Source organism: Oenanthe melanoleuca, chromosome 7 (genome assembly GCF_029582105.1).
Source record: "Oenanthe melanoleuca isolate GR-GAL-2019-014 chromosome 7, OMel1.0, whole genome shotgun sequence".
Classification (NCBI taxonomy): Eukaryota; Metazoa; Chordata; class Aves; order Passeriformes; family Muscicapidae; genus Oenanthe; species Oenanthe melanoleuca.
In genome coordinates, this window is record NC_079341.1 from 28,219,508 (window position 1) to 28,238,380 (window position 18,873).

The window sequence follows — 18,873 nt, forward strand, 5'->3', positions numbered from 1 at the left end:
CCTTGATGTAAAAAGAATTTTAAAATTGCCCTGTAAATTGTTACATGTAAAAGGCACTAAAATTTTCTAGACTATTATGATCATTCTGTTATTTGAAAGTAATAAGGTATTGTGGATATGCCTGAATGTCATTAAATATGACAAATATTTTTGGATTTGACTCATTATCAACCACACTGTCATACAGGTCAGTAGGATCTGCTGGGCTCCTTGGTGGTGGAGCTTTTATTCCTCTTCTCCCAGCACAGTACTTCCCAGTAAGGACCCGAGCCAAGTACATGTGTTTTTTGCCATTCACATCTGGAACAGAGTAAATACCTTGAGCAGAGTAACGTGCATTGACAGCAAAGTAGGTTCCATCTCCAAAGAATGCAGCTGTTAGGAAAGACAACATTTTCAAATATAGTTAGTGTTCTTATCCTCCTGAGAATCTCTGAAACTTTTTTTTTTTTAAGCTCTGCATTAGCTATAAATGTGGTTAGAGTTTAAAAAAAAAATTCTCGTACTAATCCTTTGTATAAGAATCAAATATGAACCCACATAGATAGAAGGTATCAACACCCAAGTTTTGTCTTCCCTTTCCTGTGGAGAAAAGTGCTTCTCTGTTTAGCATGGTTTAGCCTGCAATCCATCAAATTGCAATGACTATATAATTGTAATTACAGTTTTCTAGTCACACTTCCCAGCAAGTTAGAGGAATCACGTGTCTTTGTTCAGGACAGATTTCTTTTTTTTTACATTGGTAAAAAGCAATTCAAGTCAAACAGGTCCTTCCTACCTGGCTACCCTGATCTTTGGATACTTTTGCTTGGCTACCCAGCCTGACAGAAGCTAAGTGTGCCTTCCCAATCATTAATCACAGCTGAGATGAAAAGGTGGATGTCAATACCCACAAGAGAGAGAACATGGGGATCTAGAGCTCTTGCTTCCTGAGTAAATCCAACCTCTTGATACTACCAAAGAGCAGGAAAGCAAAACTGCATTTCCTCTGGCCAAGTTTTAAAAAGAAGTGGTGGCTGCCATTCCTACCTGTGCACAGCCTGATATATTTTGTGTATGCTGGGCTTCATTTATTCAAGAAAATCTAGGAGTAAGTACTTCCGAAGGATCCAGACAGAGAAAGGTCTACTTTTGGATCTACACTGAAGTGTCAACTAGATCTGAGCTAAGCTGGCCAGCTCTCTCAAGATCAAATCAGCCCTAGGCATGTCTTAAGGAAAAAAAAAAAACATTAAGAACAAAAATTAAGGACTTTTGAAGTCTAAAAGCAACCAGCACCTCAATTCAGTACACATTCCACTTCTTTGGATCCTGTCCTTCATCTTTGAATGCTACCAAATAATACACATGATTGTACTAGAGGAAGTGGACAAAAGAAGCTTTGAACTAATGCAGAATATCTTTATGCTAAATATTTACGTTGTCTCTAGCAACTATTAAAGGCTAGGAGTTAACGAATGGATCTAATAGATTTTGTGAGCATAAAATTGGTACAGATGTGGGGTCTTATGCTGTCCTAAACTTTGGAGGCAACAGAAGTGTCTGCACTTCTACTTTGCTGCCTGTCTTTGTCTGAGAGGAGATACCATCAGCTAGTAGCTGTTACCTCAGCTGAGGATGTTGAACGGTGTTCCTTGTTCCTTTCTCTAGGTAAATGATACAAAACAATTCCCAGAAGCTGCCCAGGCTTCATTTCAGAGTAGGTGAGCTCTTTGACACCTTTTACATGGTGGCATCCAGCAACAAGTGATTAACGAACAGGATAATTCCTCTGTCCATATAGATTAATCTCAGGAGTTGTTTATTATTGTGTTCTCTCATTTCATTCAGGTTTCATGTTGTGCTGACAGCACTGTAATGTTGACATCCTGTAGCACTCATGTATGCCTAGGAAATTAACTGATTTGGATAATGACTCACCATTCTTTCCAGCAAACCCACGATTAAATCCATAGGAATTAATTGACATCAATGAGGGTGCAGCTGTCCCATGAAATAGCAACTTCTCATTATTTTGATTTTTGTTCTTCTCACAGATAGATTTTTTTTTTAATTGGTATGTCTGCCAGAGGATGCGATTTTGTATTCTTTCAATCTGCAAAATTACAAAATTAACTATATTTATACTAGGGATAAATAGAGTAGGGATGAATATTTATCATGACAAGAAAGCATTAAAATTAAATCAAACTGAAACAATTACAGCAATGTTCACTATGTCCCATTAGCATGAGATTTGGGTAGAGGAACTGAATATGTAGACCTCCTGAAAAATCACAAACCAAAGGAGCTTATAAAAGAGTTTTAAGCTCAGTAATTTGGGGTATACATTTGTCTTGCCTAGTATAGCAGGTACCCAGCAGTCATGGTAGCTGTGCATTGTCATTTCTAGAAACATGCTGCTGCACCACTGCTAGGAGCTATGATGTAAGATGACTTCTATACATCCTAATCATCTTTACTGATTATTTTCACTAAGGGACAGACTGTAGCCGTAGCATTATGTTGAGTTTAAGTTTCTCTTCTTGATTTAAGCTTGCAAGTCAAAATTGCTTCCTCTAATGTGTAGCTTAGCAACCCATAAGAAACTACTATATAAAAATCACTTAGTGGGAGGATGGATGTTGCTGGCTTCCTATGCCAAAAATGTGAATATAGCTTAAGGGGAAGCAGTGTCTCTGCATCAAGTATAACCTTAAAGGCATTTCTGTAACGGCTTTCCATTTTTAACAGAAAAAGATATAATGTCATTACTTGATTTTTTCTGTAGTACACGAATATTTTGTTCTCTTTGTGTGTTTTCATGACTATGCTCATTGAAGCTCATAATGGAAGAAAAAATTTTTAAAACATTATTCTCACTCCTAATTTGACTGTATTTTCTGTTTATCTCTTCTCTTGATTCTGAACAATTCCATCTTCTCCCTGGCAATTAAATCTCTGTGCATTGTGTTGCAGACTTCTAAATAAGCAGGATCAAATACTGACACTGGTTAAAACTGACAGCCAAGCCTGAAAGGCTCTAGGATGACAGGGGAGAAGTTGTAAATTAGTCCAAAACTTTGTGTCAGTCTGCAAGAATTTTGTATTTTAATTTGTATTCTGAATGCATTTGCTCATGCCTCCATTTCAATATAGATTTTCCTAATTGCAAATACCGTATTAACTAGAGTAGCACATTAATTAAACAAGGAGTCAGCCTGAAGACTGACAGTCACTGGTTATGTACCATTAGATGGCAGAAATGGCAGAACAGCTCTTAGGAAACTTGCTTTGATTTATATTCACCCTGAACAGTGCTGCAGAGACTGACATATAAAAGATGAATTGGGTTGAAGACACCTTATAAGCACATATTTAGGAAGTATATTGTTTCTTACCCAAGCATTGACATTTCCCCCCTCTCCAACCCATATATCACCTTCTCTATGGTAAGGTCAGCACATGTTGTCTTAAACTTCTTCTCAACTGTTTTATATTCAGGATGCGAAGGCTTGAGCTCCACCACTTTGACCTGTTCATTTTGCATGTCTGTCCACTCCTTAGGGAGCTCTATGGACTGCATATCTGCAAAACACAGGTTGCATTATTATGACAGACAACTAGCTCAGCTCCATAGGCACATCTTAAAAACCACCTGCAATGAGAGGACCAAGAGGACAGCACCTTCTGCAATACTTTATTCAACTAGTACTCTTGCTCTTCCAAACATCACTCTCTCTGTAATACACTGTAAAGGCTTTACATTTTGTCTAATTATCTATTATTATATTATTGGTAAGATACCAATATCTAACTAAAACAAGCTTTAAAACCCCAGAAGAATTTAATGTATTCTCCATACACCACTTCCTTTGTCAGACTTAAACATGAAATCTATGTTCACCAGTCACATATATGCAGATAATATTTGCACTTAAAACTGATGTTCTGATTTCACTCATACTTCCCACTGATTATGAAACTCAAAACTGCTGGCTGTGGGGGAAAAAAAAAGGGAAGAAAGCTAAGGAATACCTTACTTTTTGGGATACCTGAGCTTGCATTTATCTGAATCATCATTCAATAATAACTATCCAAGTTTTTTTATTTAACAAAAGTGTCATTTACCTTCATACTTTCCCACACGTTGAAGGTTTATAGTTTTTCCTTGGTCATCAGTAGCCTTTAGAGTATTCAGATCCACCTTGTAGTTCCTGTTTTCAATTTTGACATTCAGATGTAGTTTTTTAGATATTCTGGCATGCTCCAGCTGCATATTTGTCAGTTTATCAAAAGAAACAAAGCTATCGTTGCTTCCTGGATACCTCCATTCTACCAGGTTATAAAGAAATTCTGCCTTGGATTGTTCTTCTTCACAAGATTTAATTTGTTGGATCATTTCTTGAACTTTTTGAGAAACGGAATAGACATCCCTGCTAATACCAGAAATTTTAATTTGAGGGGGAGAAAGGTTATTTTTAAACTGCACGGTGACTTGCATTCTTCTCTGGAGATCTTCCAAAATGGCAATTTGTGTCTCATCAAAACTTTCAATTACCTCATCTGAAATAGTGTTTTCAAGCTGTTCCTTTAAAATTAAATCCTTTATCCAGGACTCAGTTTCATCCACCTTTTTTTTGCTTTCTCCACAAATTTGAAATGTGACTAAATTAACTTTCTTCTCCAAATTTTTGACCTTTTTCTTCTCAGAAGATTGTTTTCTGCCCCAAAAAAAGGCTGTGGATAAATATGTCAATTATTAATTGTAAATAAAAGAACTTCAGTTTTATTTGTTTGCACACAGAAAAAACACACCAACTTACATTTTAGCATAGATAAATATGGATCCGTTGTGGATGAATCTGAATCTTCTCTTTTCTTCATGCTTTCATAAAAGTCTCTGAGCATATTTTTCTGGAAGATCACGATCTTAATTGTCTGTAACTGCTGCACTGAATTTTGTCTTGCAAATTCTATTATAGCATCCAGCATTTCATCAGCTACCTTGGCTGAACTCAGTCCTGCTTGACCTAAACAAAAATAAAAGGCACATATCAGTGAACAGTTTTTGTGCAAGTCTAGTATTACTCATATTAAGTCTCTCTGTTTCTGAATTACCCCATCATGTATTGCTTTCCAAAGAACACAAACCTGTTCCAATAGCTGGGAAGGCAACAGATTTGTACATCCTTCGTTCACACTCATGAAGCATTTTAGAAATCTGACTCTTCACCTGGTTATCAGAAATCAAATGGATGATTTTACTGCACAACAGGTTCCCACCTTGTGTAGTAATAAAGCCACTTTGATATTGCCCAGCTGGAAGAGAGAAGATAAAGAAGGAGACATAATATTTACGAAGTGGCAATCTCTTTAGGTAATATTGATTGTTATATTGGTGCTACACGAGAGGTGGAAAAGTGGAAAGAAATCTACCATAAGCTATTTTATTGTGCATTTACTTGATTCTGGTTTTCTTTGTAAGTAGTCTGCAGAGTGTCTCTGAGAAATTAATTCAAGTAAATGTGTGTTTTCTAATTTCCTAAGATCTCTGTTACAGAGTATTTTCCTTTTAAGTACAATATAAGAATTTATGATGAGTTTGAATACGTATCACCTATATTTAAAAGCATTCCAAATTAATTTATATGTGAAAACCTTTCTTATGCCACTTATTCCTTAAAACCCCCAATTCTCACATTACAGAAGAGCTGAGTGGTTAAAATAATATCATTAAGATTATGACCAACTGATCCAAGAATGATACGGAATTTTTAAAAAGATGTTTGTATTTTCCCAGAGCACTCATGTTTGCATACAAAATTGAGTCATATTGTGAGGATGAATGGACTGATGAGCACAGAGTTCCAGGCCACCTCACAGATCATGATGACCTGCAAGATGCTCTGCAAGCACTGAGATCAGGCTTAGTAAATTTACTTTGAGAAAAAGGTTTATCTGCCAGGTGATTTTCTTATGACTTCTCAAGATTTTCTGAACAATATTTTGTACATTAAGTTGAAATGTAATTTGGAACATTGTAATGAACATACAAGTTCCTGCAAATGTTATAATTTCTTTGCTTAGTCGATTCCAACATAAAAGTAAAACTGCACTGGCACTAAGAGTTTTATTTTAAGTTGAAGGAAAGGAGTATTTCATAGTAGAATGTTGATGAGGCCTTGCTCTGTGGAGGAGTTTCTTTGGGAAAGGAGTGGGGTGTAGCTCTGCATGGGAATGCAGATGTGAACACATTTACCAAACAAGTTGGAGCCAAGTTTTTTATCTTGTCCCCTACAGAGTAGTTTGAAAATAAGAAAGACATAAAAACAGCTCTTTGAAATGAAAGAGAAAAAAAAGGAAAATCAATGTAATAGTTCTAAAAACAGAGACATTTGCCTATTTCAAATTAATGATACACGTGTATTTGTACAAATGTTCTACAGAGCCAAAGGCTGGGGAAAAAAAACTCCATCTTGAAAGCCAGTTTCCAGACTAAGAGCAGGAACATTTTGGTTATGCATCTAAAATGTCTCTTTTTTTAGAGGCTACAGTAAGCTGGAATTTTACTGCTCTGCTGGTCTGGGAGAAACCATGGAGGAACTTATGATCAGTGTTGTCCTGATTTCAGCTGGGATAGAGTTAATTTTCCTCTTAGTAGCCAGTACAGAGCTGTGTTTTGAATCTATTATGAGAATAAAGTGTGTAACATATTGATGTTTTAGCTGTTGCTAAACAACTATGAAAAGAAAAGAAAAATTCTCAAGGTACATGTCAAAAACAGAAAGAGACTTTTCAAAGTTACTAAAAGTGAAAGCTGTGTTATTCAGATAAAATAATTATGTCATCAGAGTAGAGAATTATAAAGCAACTTTAAGTTTTCAGAGAGAATGACAACAACATAAAAAGAATTATCAAAAAAATAGTATGCTTTAACATACCATATTGAGCACATTCATCTGCTACCTGGGAACCAGCAGCATCCATAATTGCTTTGAAGACACCTTAAATCACACAACAAAAGCATACACACTCATTAAATCTCCTTAACTATCTCTACTCAAAACTCTACCCAACTTCTGTGCTCTACACATACCCTAAATTCCTGTATGGCAAGATACCACAAAGTTCAAAACCTTGACAGTTTCCCTAAGGACTGCCTGTGACACATTGCACTGGCTTCAGAGAGAATGTTTCCTTCGCTGCTGATTAGAAGTCATTAAAAACAACTCCTATTTCATTGTTTCACTCACCAAACCCATATGCCCTTCACCAATGCTCCAATAGCTTTGAAATACATCACCACTACTACATTACAATTCACTGTCAAAACTCTCTCCTTCTTACAGAGCAATTTACTTAACCAGGGCTTTGTCTTACAGTGAAACATTTTAGGATAAGAGCATTTATTCAGAATTATACTTAATCTAAAAATTCTGTTCAAACATTTTTTGTTTTAAGCAAAAAAACTATATTCAGATGCCTTCTATTTAGAAACTAAATCAAATATTCAGGATGTGTAAAAAACCTGTTTAGTATATATTTAATCACAACTCTTCATCTCTCATCTGAAAAATAAAAGTTCCCCTTGTGGACAACTCTCTCCTCTATCCCCTTCTAAAAACTAGCCCAGATTTATTGCTAAGGATGTACATAATCAGTATAATACCTGTTTTGGCATCAAATGATGGATTTGATATGTTTACAATAACCTCTGTATCTTGCCTGGTAATATCTCCGCTAATTACTTGGAGTGTGATGGAACCAATCTTCATTTCATGAACTCCCAATAGTTCAGCAGAATCAGGCCTAATGAAACCTGCAAGGGAAAGAAAAATACATTAAACATTAAAACACTTCTCCTTTAGTTTGAAATTGATTGAAATTTCTACTTATCCTTGTAAGGAATATGCTCTAGATCAGTTCGATAGATGTAGAGTGCCTCTGTTTTTATTCTATTTCTGAAAGCTGGGAGGCACAGTATTCTTCCTGTTTAAATGCTGTGAAAGTGAAACCATTTCTATTCCTGTAAATTTATGCAATGTGAATTCAGAAAATGGCTTCGGGGCTTATCTGACCTGACCAGCTCTGCAACAGAGTTTCCTGAATTAATTCTTACAAGATGTGGAGCATCCAGCTTAAGTGTTGCCAGTAACAGAGATCAGATCATATCCCTTTTGTAAGTTATTTAATATTTACCTTCATGGATATAAAACTGTTCCTTTTTTCTAGTCTAAACTTATCTAACTCATATTTTATCTGCCCACCCTAAACTTTGTCTCTCTGATACTCAGCAACTGAGAAGGAAGAGCTTTCTATCCTTACAAATTAGCTTCTGCTCTTGATGCAGTACACTCATGTTTTGGCTATTGTGCCCCACTATTGTCAATTAATAAATGGAAAGGAAATTATCCATTCTGTATATATATATACACATATATTAATATATATTATTATAAATATATTAAATATAAGATAAATATTCTATTTATATATGAAAATATAATATGTAGGAGATTAAAGCTAGAGAAATACATTTTATTCATGGCTTGTTTGGCCATGTGATTGCAAGTTCTTATAATTCTTTGAGCAAGACAAACTACTGTGTCTCCTATTGTTTTGATAAGACTGGCCCCACTGAGAGTTCAGCATGCCCTCAATAAAAGAAATTCCTCCTTAGGAATTTTGCAAATGATATTTAAGAATGCAAGTCCGTTAGGAGGGAAATAAATGCCCTGTGCCCTGATGATTTTTCTTCTGTTTTCTGATACACATCGAACCACTTAATAGTATTTAAATTCTGTCCCACCCCTACACTACTTACCTGGCTGTGCTGCTGCAGAATTGCAACTTTCATCTGCCCTAAGTTTTAGTTCAGTGGTAAAAGCCTAAGATGAGAAAAAAGGTAGACAAGATAGTATTTCACAGTATGTACACTGAATATTTCTGTAGTGAATATTAACAGTCACGTGGCTCTTGCTGAGGCACCTCACACATTTTATAGTCATATTTAAGTGTTAATAACAGTGCAAGACCCAGTGTGGACAGTATGATAAGAGATAGTTCTGCATTGCTGAAACTCCTCTGTCAAAAGATGAGGGAGCATCTACAGTGCCAAAAGCAAGGCAAATTTTGTCTGCAGCTTCTGCTTGCTGGGATTTTGCATTTCAGAGACACTGGAAAAACATCCCATTGTCACAAGACATCCCATGGCCCACAGCAGTAAGAAAGTGCCAAATTATTCCCTTAGAAAGCAGTATAAGTAAAACAGATTATCAAGGTGTAACTAGAGCAGTATGTTACAAAGACAGCTTTGTCCTGAGAAGAACTACCTGAATGCTATCAATATCTTTTGGACTCAAAAGAAAATGAACTTCTTGGAGGTTCTTCCAAGCTTGGCTACTACTGAACCTGAATGCTACATCAAACATTAACTTGGAAACAATGGTTTTAGGAAATCCAAATCCTCCTGTCCCAATAGCTGGGAAAGTGATCGATTTCAGTCCCAGTTCTTCAGTTTTCTTCAAGCACAAATTGATTACATCTTCTAGGACCTGTAAAACACAGCAAAGGTACTTTATTTTCCAAAAGGCATAATTTATTATTAGTTCCAAAGAAACTGGTATGACAAACAGCTCTGAGTATCAAAGCATCTTTAAGGTCAGTCCAGCGGAAGAAAACGGAGTCAAGTCATCAAAATTAATGAGGTTAATAAATTTGTAGCTGGGAGAGATGGGGGCGTAATAATTAAAATATACCTTCTCTGTCTGTCCTCCATCCCACACAGGTAGTATGGCATGAAACATGAACTTGCAGGCCATAGCACATGCAGTGGTGCAGAGCACCGTCCCAGGACCAGACACCTGACTTTTTACTGCACTGTCAAACTCATCTTGGAGACCTGGCCCAGCTCTTCCCAGCAAGGCATTGCAAAGAGGCCCCACACCAAACTTCAGATCTGCGCCAACACTGTTGACAACAACATCCGTCTGCAACAAGATTACAACGAAAATAGCAAAAATATGCACCAAGATTAAAAGCCCTACCAATGCAACACACAGTGAAAGAAACAAGATGCCAATGGATACCCAAAACAGCAGCCCAGACAGGTACCTATTTTGCCTAATATCCAACCAAGATAGCTACTTTTACAAAGTACTTTAGTATTTCCCCTTTAGGAAAAAAACAAACAAACTCTTTTCCATTTTGACCTTAGATCTGGAAAACAAACAAGATCTAGCTGGAAACTGAAACATCCTGAAATTCACAGCTGCCCTCTAGAAATGGCTGCAGTGACAGATCTCAACCTACACTCAAGTTTTGCAACCTTGCATCCTTATGTAGCTAGCACACAGCTGTTCTTTGTTTATGTAACAAGTGCTTGTAAAACCTAATGTCTTTCGTTTTCCATTCAAGTTGAAAGATCTTACCATCAAATTAGAAAGGAGTCAGAAAAGTAAAGACTTACCACAGCTTCCTGAACATTTTTCTTCTCCACTCGGATGCAAAGTCCTTCATTTGTTGTAACCATCTTCAGATCCTCTTTACTTTTCTCTTTCTGGCTTTTTTTCAGCATCAGCCATTTTGGGCAGAATGATTTAGCTGAAAATACTTTTTTCACTGTCTCGCTCAGAACCTGAATGATTTCTTCTGAATTACTCACAAGATGGACCTCCTTCAAGCTGCTGCCCTCCATTAATTCTTCCAAGGTCTCCTTGACGGAGGACACAATTGAATCCGCACACATCTGTGGTGGAAAGCCAAAAATCCCTCCACTTATAGCAGGCAGAGCTATGGAACAATGGTTGTATGTATCAGCTAACTGCAGACATTTTTTCACTGTCTGTTTTAGCAACCAGGTGCACCTCTGTGACTCCTTCTCGTTCCACCTGGGCCCAACAGCGTGAATGACGTTCCTGCAGGGCAGGTTCCCGGCGCCCGTGATCACCGCGCAGCCGGGCTGCAGATTCCCGTGCTTGCTCACCAGCTCGTCACACTCCTGCTGCAGTGCTGGGCCAGCTGCTCGTGACAGGGCATCAGCAAGGCCACCAGTGTGTCTTAGGTCTTCATTACATGCATTCACCACAATATCAACAGGGTAGTTACACAAGTTACTTTTATACACTCCTACCACAATTCCACCTGGCAGGTTTTTTTCATAGCAGACGATTCTTCTCACTTTATCACTGACTTTTCCACCCTTCTCTTGTTGTTGTTGTTGTTGTTGTTTTTCTTCTTCCTTAATCCCAATGAAACAGCTAAATTTCTGTTTTGCTTCTAAAATATATAAATCTTTCTTCTCAATGAAGAACTCCTTTGCCCCTGGCATGTCAATTGGCACATCTTTTGAGCAAAGGGATGAGACAATTTTTTCAAACATGATGAATGCTTCTGACACTTCTGCTCTTGGTCCCCTCAGAGAAATGCATGGTGTCTTGGTGTCAAAATGTACTGTCACACCTTTCTTCTTCAATTCTTCACAAACACCAGACTTCTCATTCTCTACAAACTGCACATTCACTACTGAAGTAGCTGAGATTGATTTTTCAATGACTGTGTTTCTGTCTACAAAATCATTAAGTCTCTGATAAACCTTTGTTACTGCCTTAGAAAACCCAGCAATGATCATTTTACTTTCTTTTCCAACAGACTGCCAAGTGATAATCATTTCCTGGGAAGAATTATATGTCTTGAGCAAGGAGAGAAGAAGATTCTTCCACAGATCCTTTTTAATGACTTCACCATCCCCCACATTGATGCACTTGTATTCTAAACCTGTTTTTATTCGCTTTTCTGCTTCTAGAAGATCTTTGGGAGCATCTCCATATAGCAACACAGTATCATCCTGAAGTTCATAAAAAGTGTTAATTTTTTCCCTAATGAATAACATATCTGATATTTTTTTATTATCTACACACCGTAGATAGTGGAAGACATGGGGATCAATGGTAACTGATGTACAGGGCATACTCATTACCTTTTCCAGTAAGTCAGCTTTGATTTTATATACTTCTGCAGGTAATCCACGCAACTGAACAGTCTTTTTTTTGTCATCAAAAAAGAGCTTTAGGCATGGATATTCCTTCTGAATATTCTTTTCTAACCCAGCATTATGCAGCACAGCATACTTCCCTGGGATCACTGGCACAGAAATTTCTATGCTCTGCTTTTCCCTTTCACTTTGCTTCATGCATTCCCTCACTTCTTTCTCTGCACTGTCCACTGCTGCTCTGTTGCCTGCAATCACCACCATCTTCTCAGAAACATCAGTTATGATCAGAGCATCATCTTGCAACAACCTTTTTTTCACATCTTCCCAACCTGATGAATTGACTTCACACTTTATAGCTATGTAACGTGCCATGATACGTGAGAACTCAGTGGAAGCATCTTGATGCCATGTCTTCAGCAACTTAATCATTGGCTTTTTCTGCTTGCAGAGAGATGGTGATGGGCACAACATAACTTCTGGGTTTGCACAGTCTGCCTGGGGCCACTGGAGCTCACAATGGCAAACTGCCATTTCCTGGTTTATATCTTGGGTCAGATTGGCATGCCTTTGTAAAAACTGCCATACATATGGGTTTAGTGGCACCCCAATGGGATCTGGCATCTTGACAGCTGGTCTTTCTTCTCCATAGAGAGCTGTTCCCAGGGAGTGGTAATATGGATGCACAGAAATCAGTGTCTCATCCAGTAAATGTTGCTTTTCCAAGACCAGGGTTAGATCTAGAAGTTAGTACACATATGTACAAACAAACATATATCATTAATTTCAAATCAGGCAAATGTCTCTGTTTTTAGAACTATCACATTGATTTTCCTTTTTTTTTTCTTTCATTTCAAAGAGCTGTTTTTATGTCTTTCTTATTTTCAAACTACTCTGTAGGGGACAAGATAAAAAATTTGGCTCCAACTTCTTTGGTAAATGTGTTCACATCTGCATTCCATGCAGAGCTACACCCCGCTCCTTTCCCAAAGAAACTCCTCCACAGAGCAAGGCCTTATCAACATTCTACTCTGAAATACTCCTTTCTTTCAACTTAAAATAAAACTCTTAGCGCCAGTGCAGTTTTACTTTTATGTTGGAATTGACTAAGCAAAGAAATGATAACATTTGCAGGAACTTGTATGTTCATTACAATGTTCCAAATTATATTTCAACTTAATGTACAAAATATTCTTCAGAAAATCTTGAGAAGTCATAAGAAAATCACCTGGTAGATAAACCTTTTTCTCAAAGTAAATTTACTAAGCCAGGAGTCTCCTAACAGATATTTACCAGAAGTTGCACTGGCACAAAAACTGGATAGTGATTCAAGCAATGCAAGAAATAGTAACAAGATTGTTCTTTAGCTCTGTTCTCCCCTGATAATGAAGATATTCGACTTATTGAGGATATTTGATCTTATTTAGTTTCTGCAAGTTAGCTGTCCAAGCTGAAGTCATTGACAGATTCTGCTCTCTCCCTCTACCTGTAAGTACAATTAATTTTATATTGCACATAAAATCCTCTGCAAATGGAGAAAAAATAGCAGTGAGAAAAACCCATACACAAGGCAGGTATTAAATAAAATATCCGGTAACAAAAAACAAAACAAACAAACAAGCAAACCCCCATTAGACACTGAAGCCCTAGACATGCAGCAGTATTTCTACATCCAGAGCACTTCCTAGGAACAGGACAGTGTACACTGACTTCAGCAACACAAAGCCAGGCTTTTCCTAATGCCCACATTTGCAGTAATTTTCTTGCAAGCCATCTGCCTGTGAGTACCTTGGTCAGGCAAAGGAGAGTGTTACCTTTGTGGTCACAGAAAGTAATGATGGCTGAGTTCTCCTCGGGGAAGAGCTGGACATCTGACACGGGCCCCCCTCCGTTCCGTGCGTTCTCAAAGTACACTGTGAGGTAGTCCGTGGAAATGCTGCCTGGCAGGTTTTCAGCCTTGATGGTCTGTGTCGATTCAAGAAGCCTGACAGTCATTTTGAATTCTCTGACTCTCTTGTGTTCTGAACATTTTTTGACAAATTCCTTAGTATCTGTAAACAGAAGAGTAGTATGAACTGACAGTGTTTTCCTGTATCATTATGAGCCCTGCCATCCCTTGAAGGCAGAGAAATGAGCAATATACTCCCTGTATTTGGAATAAAACTATGGTGCCAAATAACTCTGTATTGCAATAAAAAGGGGAAAAGCACACAACCATGTTACTCTCTGCTATTCATTACCACTATGTCTCTGCTCCCATCTCATAAGTATACTGTCTTCTCTAAAGGAGACTTTATATAATCCCCATAATCAGTGCACTTTTAATTCTTCTTCATCTAGTCAGAAATAAGATAAAAATGACAAAACATTCTTACTCAATTTCAATTAATAAAGATGCACAATTTTCTTTTTTTAATATTTGGATCACAGGCACTTTTTTGGAGCTGTATATAAGACATTTCTCTTGAGAGACCCAGTCCAGGTACTTTTTAAAAATAGTCGAGATCTCTAATGGGAGAGGAATCAAGCTCTGAAAGTTATTACTCATGCTAATACACAGAAATTAATAATGGTGTCAATCTGTCTTACCAATACTTTTTATAAAGGTAGCTACAGCAACATTTATTTCAGGTATCAGTTCAACATTAAAGTCAGCATTTACAGCCAGGCCACTGATGTTCTCCAACAGCATTTTTAAGAGTTTTGGGCCACATCTCTCTATGTTCTCAAATACCACCGAAGGTGAGGCCTTTGGAGAGTCAACCTCCTCCTGGAGTTCACTGTTTGGAACAAAACTCTCTGCTTTCTTCAAGGTTTTTGTATCATCTGCAGCAGAAAGATAAGCCACATAAGATGTTGGTGCACATTTCCTGGAATAAAGAGATTCTTCTTATCCTATCTCTCCTTTCCTTTCCCAAGAAAAGAGATAGTTAACCAAAAATAATACTGCAGGGTACCACTGCACATTTTGAGATCCAAAACAGCCCAAATGCAATTTTCTGCACTGCTGCAGGCAGCTTGTTTGGTGGCACAGAAGCAGACCCGAGTAAACATGTCCAAGGTCACTGGTACCTCTCTGAGTCAGAGATTAACTAAATTAAAATCCATTGAGATAATAGCCACAGCTGCTCAGATGTTGGTACGGGTTGGGAGAGATCTTGCAGCCTCTGCATCTGATTCTTAGCCCACCTGAAGGCAAAACAAGCCTGAACATGGCTCAGGACATCCACAGGCACCATAGGCACAACCTTTGAGTGACTTGATGTGAAACCTCCTGATGACCACTGTGCCCTGCCATCAGTGCAGTATGGCAGCACTGGAGGGCCCATGTGCACAAAGGGCTGACAGGGATGCAACATTTTGCAAACAGAAAATAACAGAGGTGCCCACTGAGTATCCCAGAAGTCCAGTGTCTGCCAGAGGCAAGCACATCTCCAGCTTTGCAGATAGATGAGGGCAGAGGTGTGAGAGAACCTCCAAACTGGAGTGACCAACAGGCTGGCTCTGTCTGCTCACCAAGGGACAAAAACTACTGATACCAAACCCATAACATTTCCAGAAGACAGCTGCCTTTGAAGGCCTACCCCTATAAACAAGAAGAAAACTAAAGAAATAAGCAGCAACAGTTCTTCAGATGCTAGTTACTAATTTCTAGACTGCTGGAGGAGTCATCTCCTCCACTCTGTTCAATGAAGAAAACACCAAAAAGCCAAAACTGAGAGCCAGGCTGACCCAATGAAGCAATTGAGAGCAGTGCCTGAAGATTTCCAGGCTGCTCTCAGATGACAACTTGGAGAACTGGAACTTATGTGTGGAGAAAAGTACCAACATTTTTGTTTTACGAAAAATCCGCACACAGTGATGGATAACATTTTACCTTTTGTTTGAAGGCTGCTCATGGCATCCAAAGCCTAAAATAAAATGAAAGCCAAATATCAGATTAGACACTCTCATCGCTATTTCAAGGCTCTGGTTAGGATTACAATTTTTATTCACCTTTGTGGGAACTGATTTTTCTTCCAATCTCTCCTCTTCAGTAGCTAGCGCTGTTTCAGGCTCTGTGACGATCAATGTCAAATTTTCTTCTCCTCCCAAATCCAACTGATGAGACTGTCTCTCAAGAACTCGTTGCTTGACTAAATAAAACCAAAAAACCCCTGTGAAAATCTGAATGGAAACACATCGCATGCGCTTTTCCACCATCCCACACTGTCGCGGTTTGAGGAATGGCATTCTGCCATTTATTGTTCCCACTGAACCACGCCAGACCTCGCCGCTCCCTCACTTCCCTTCCCCCTCCTTCCCCCCTCCCCTCGCCGTGGAAGGAAGGAGATAATTGAAGGCACAGAAACGTTAAAGATTACAGAACGAGATGAGAACAATAGACTACAAACAACAATGAAGTTAGAAAAGCGAGCAGGGACAGCTCTGATAGTGATCACAGCGTGGACAAGACAGATGAACGATTCATGTGCCGCTGTTCACCTGATCCCGCACTGGCAAAACCCGGATAAATCCCTCCCTTTCCGTGCCCGCAGAGTATGGCTAAGGTGAGACCGAAGAGGGAGCTGCCTGTGCCCCTCCACGATCCCGGAAAAGTTAACCTCGCCTTGACCGCAGCAAGGATATACAGACACACTGTCCCGCAAAAGGAAAGAGCTACACTCATAACACTGACGCAGTATGCACAAGGCTTTCTTCCTAAAAAAAACTTGGAAAAACAGCAGAGGCCATTACTCCTGCGAAAAACCGCCAGAGATGCTAAACTCGGCTCTGCCACGGTTTCATGGTGGTACCCGGAGAGTCCCGGTACCCCCCGTCACGCCTTGAACTTGCTGTTCTAGAAGGTGCCGAAATGGCTTGGGGCTGAATGTCCTGAACTTACCAGCCGGGAGAGCCAGTAACTGGGAAGCATGTTAAGGCAAGAAAAGGAAAAATGGTATATAAGGTATGTGTATAGGTATCTGTGTGTTTCTGCACGTATGTTCACGAGTATGTATACATTTAACTCAACTTCCAGATTGCTGCATGTTTATAAAAATATGTACATGCTACAGATGTCATATATGTATATATATATATACCTGTAATTAATCTAATTGTTACATTAACATAGGATTTATTATTCCGAGTGCAGAATAGAGAATGTTACTGAGCATCAAGATGAGTATGTATATATACATTCCTCCTAGAATATATTTATTCGCTTACAGCCTTTAAGCCAAACACAATCCCGAAGCTAGTACGAAGCACCAAATCTAAGCATATATAAGTAAATACCATATTCTGAGTTAGAAGGGACCCACAAAGATCATCGAGTCCGACTTTCTGACCTGCGCAAGACATCCGCAAGAATCACACCATATTTACACACCGTCAATTCTATATTGTGCAGTAGGGGATGTATACGACGTATTATATGTTACAGATACTGCACATCACGAACCAGACGAGATATATTATTACACCGTATGTAACAACTAAGTTAGTATGTATCTTTTAACTTGCAGAAAGTTTAGATTTGTGAGTTACGACCCCAACACCTCCGCAGGGAGCCCTCGCACTAACCCACGTCCCCTCGCCGGGTCCCCCACCCCGATCCGCCCCGGCGCGGCCGCTCACCCTCGGGGCGGGCGAAGCAGACGATGATGTGCCCGGTGCCGGTGCCGGTCTGCAGCTCGCACTCGCCGCCTCCCGAGCGCTTCTGGCTCTGGAAGTAGCAGAGCAGCTTCTTCCTGAGCGCGGGGGGCGGCTCGGCGGGGCCCCAGTCCCCCCGCACCAGCAGCGGGAAGGCGCACGGCCGCTGCCCCTCCATGGCTGCCCGGCTCGGCTCCGCTCTGCTCTCCCCGCCGCTTTCGGTTTCCCTTCCCCGCGTATCGGACGCGGCACTTCCCGGCAAGCACGTGCCTATTGTGCCTCCGCTGTCGCCTCCTCGGCGACAGGTACAACCGCACACCTGCGCCTTACGCTCCTCTCCCCCTAGAACATCCAAAGCGCCCCCTCACCAGAACATCCAAAGCATCGCTCCAGAATATCCAAAGCGCCTCCCCCGAACATCCCGAGCACCCCCCTCGCCTTACCAAATGTCCTGCTCGCCCCTCTGCCGGGAGCTGGCAGCCCGTCTCGCTGTTGTCCCCAGAGAAGTTCTTCCAGCCGCTGTGCAAAGCGCCAATCCACACAGAGCCGAGGCAATTCATTCATCCACAGCTCTGCACAGAGAGGGGGACTGGGTGGCAAATACACAAAGCCAGCATGGCGACTACCAAAACTTTTCACTCTTTGTACATTTTTGCAAAAAAAAAAAAAAAAAAAAACAAAAAAAAAAAAAAAAAAAAAAAGGCATTAATGTTCATTTGGTGCAAGTTACTTAGTTCTCTTGTTAATTAGTATTCTACCGTCTGTTGGTTAATGATTCTCTTGCTTCTCATGCCAATTAGTCTCCATGCTCAGTCCTTCTCTTCTTTTGGGTCAGTGGGTTTCTTTACTCAGTGGGCTGTGAGTTGGTGGTCATGATCTCCCCTTGCTAGAATTACCTAACCCAGTAAGAGCTGATTCAGCATGCTTGCTGAGTTGACTTGTCTATTACTTTCTTCCTTATTTTGGGCCTTCTGCCAAATGTCCTTGTGGCCTGTAAATTCTGCACTCTTTGTGCCCACTATCAGTGATAAATCCCTCTTCCCAAGCTTTTTAAAACTCCTTCTAATTCTCGAATCACTGAAACACGCTGAGCCCTAAACTTTAACAGGGCAATTCTTCTAACAAGTAATTTGTTTTCCTAACACCTGCACATCAGTTAGAGCTTATTTGCTAGCTACCTGTTTCTTGGATGAAATCTCCTTTCTTGTTGATTAAACTTGAAAGCGTACAAAGATGAAACACCAAAAAAAAAGGGTCCTTAAGAA

At 39.5% G+C, this 18,873-nt stretch overlaps 1 protein-coding gene across 2 annotated transcripts; it reads right to left on the minus strand.

Moving 5' to 3' along the window:
• Positions 1-18,236, minus strand: LOC130255711 (protein mono-ADP-ribosyltransferase PARP14-like). 2 transcript variants are annotated; one of them, XM_056496678.1, is made up of 17 exons: positions 18,052-18,236; positions 15,968-16,107; positions 15,849-15,882; positions 14,561-14,797; positions 13,786-14,022; positions 10,451-12,711; positions 9,741-9,971; positions 9,315-9,536; positions 8,807-8,870; positions 7,652-7,801; positions 6,924-6,986; positions 5,134-5,301; positions 4,806-5,012; positions 4,111-4,719; positions 3,422-3,567; positions 1,921-2,095; positions 1-375 (listed from the first exon to the last, which is right to left on the minus strand). In XM_056496678.1, the coding sequence occupies exons 1-17, from the start codon at positions 18,170-18,172 to the stop codon at positions 89-91; spliced, it is 5,352 nt and encodes a 1,783-aa protein (XP_056352653.1). In that variant the 5' UTR covers positions 18,173-18,236; the 3' UTR covers positions 1-88. The 2 variants fall into 2 exon arrangements, with proteins under 2 accessions (XP_056352653.1, XP_056352652.1); XM_056496677.1 differs by lacking the exon at positions 18,052-18,236 and adding an exon at positions 17,594-17,968.
• Positions 18,237-18,873: the final 637 nt, after the last annotated feature.

Bases quoted from the DNA above. Each gene is read 5' to 3' on its own strand.
- LOC130255711 (XM_056496677.1), bottom strand. From the start codon at position 17,786: ATGGAGGGGCAGCGGCCGTGCGCCTTCCCGCTGCTGGTGCGGGGGGAC. The intron at 16,108-17,593 runs GTGAGCGGCCGC...GGTTTTATTTAG, and splicing joins CTGCTTCGCCCGCCCCGAGG to TCAAGCAACGAGTTCTTGAG. The intron at 8,871-9,314 runs GTAGTTCTTCTC...TTCTCATCTTAG, and splicing joins AAGATATTGATAGCATTCAG to GCTTTTACCACTGAACTAAA.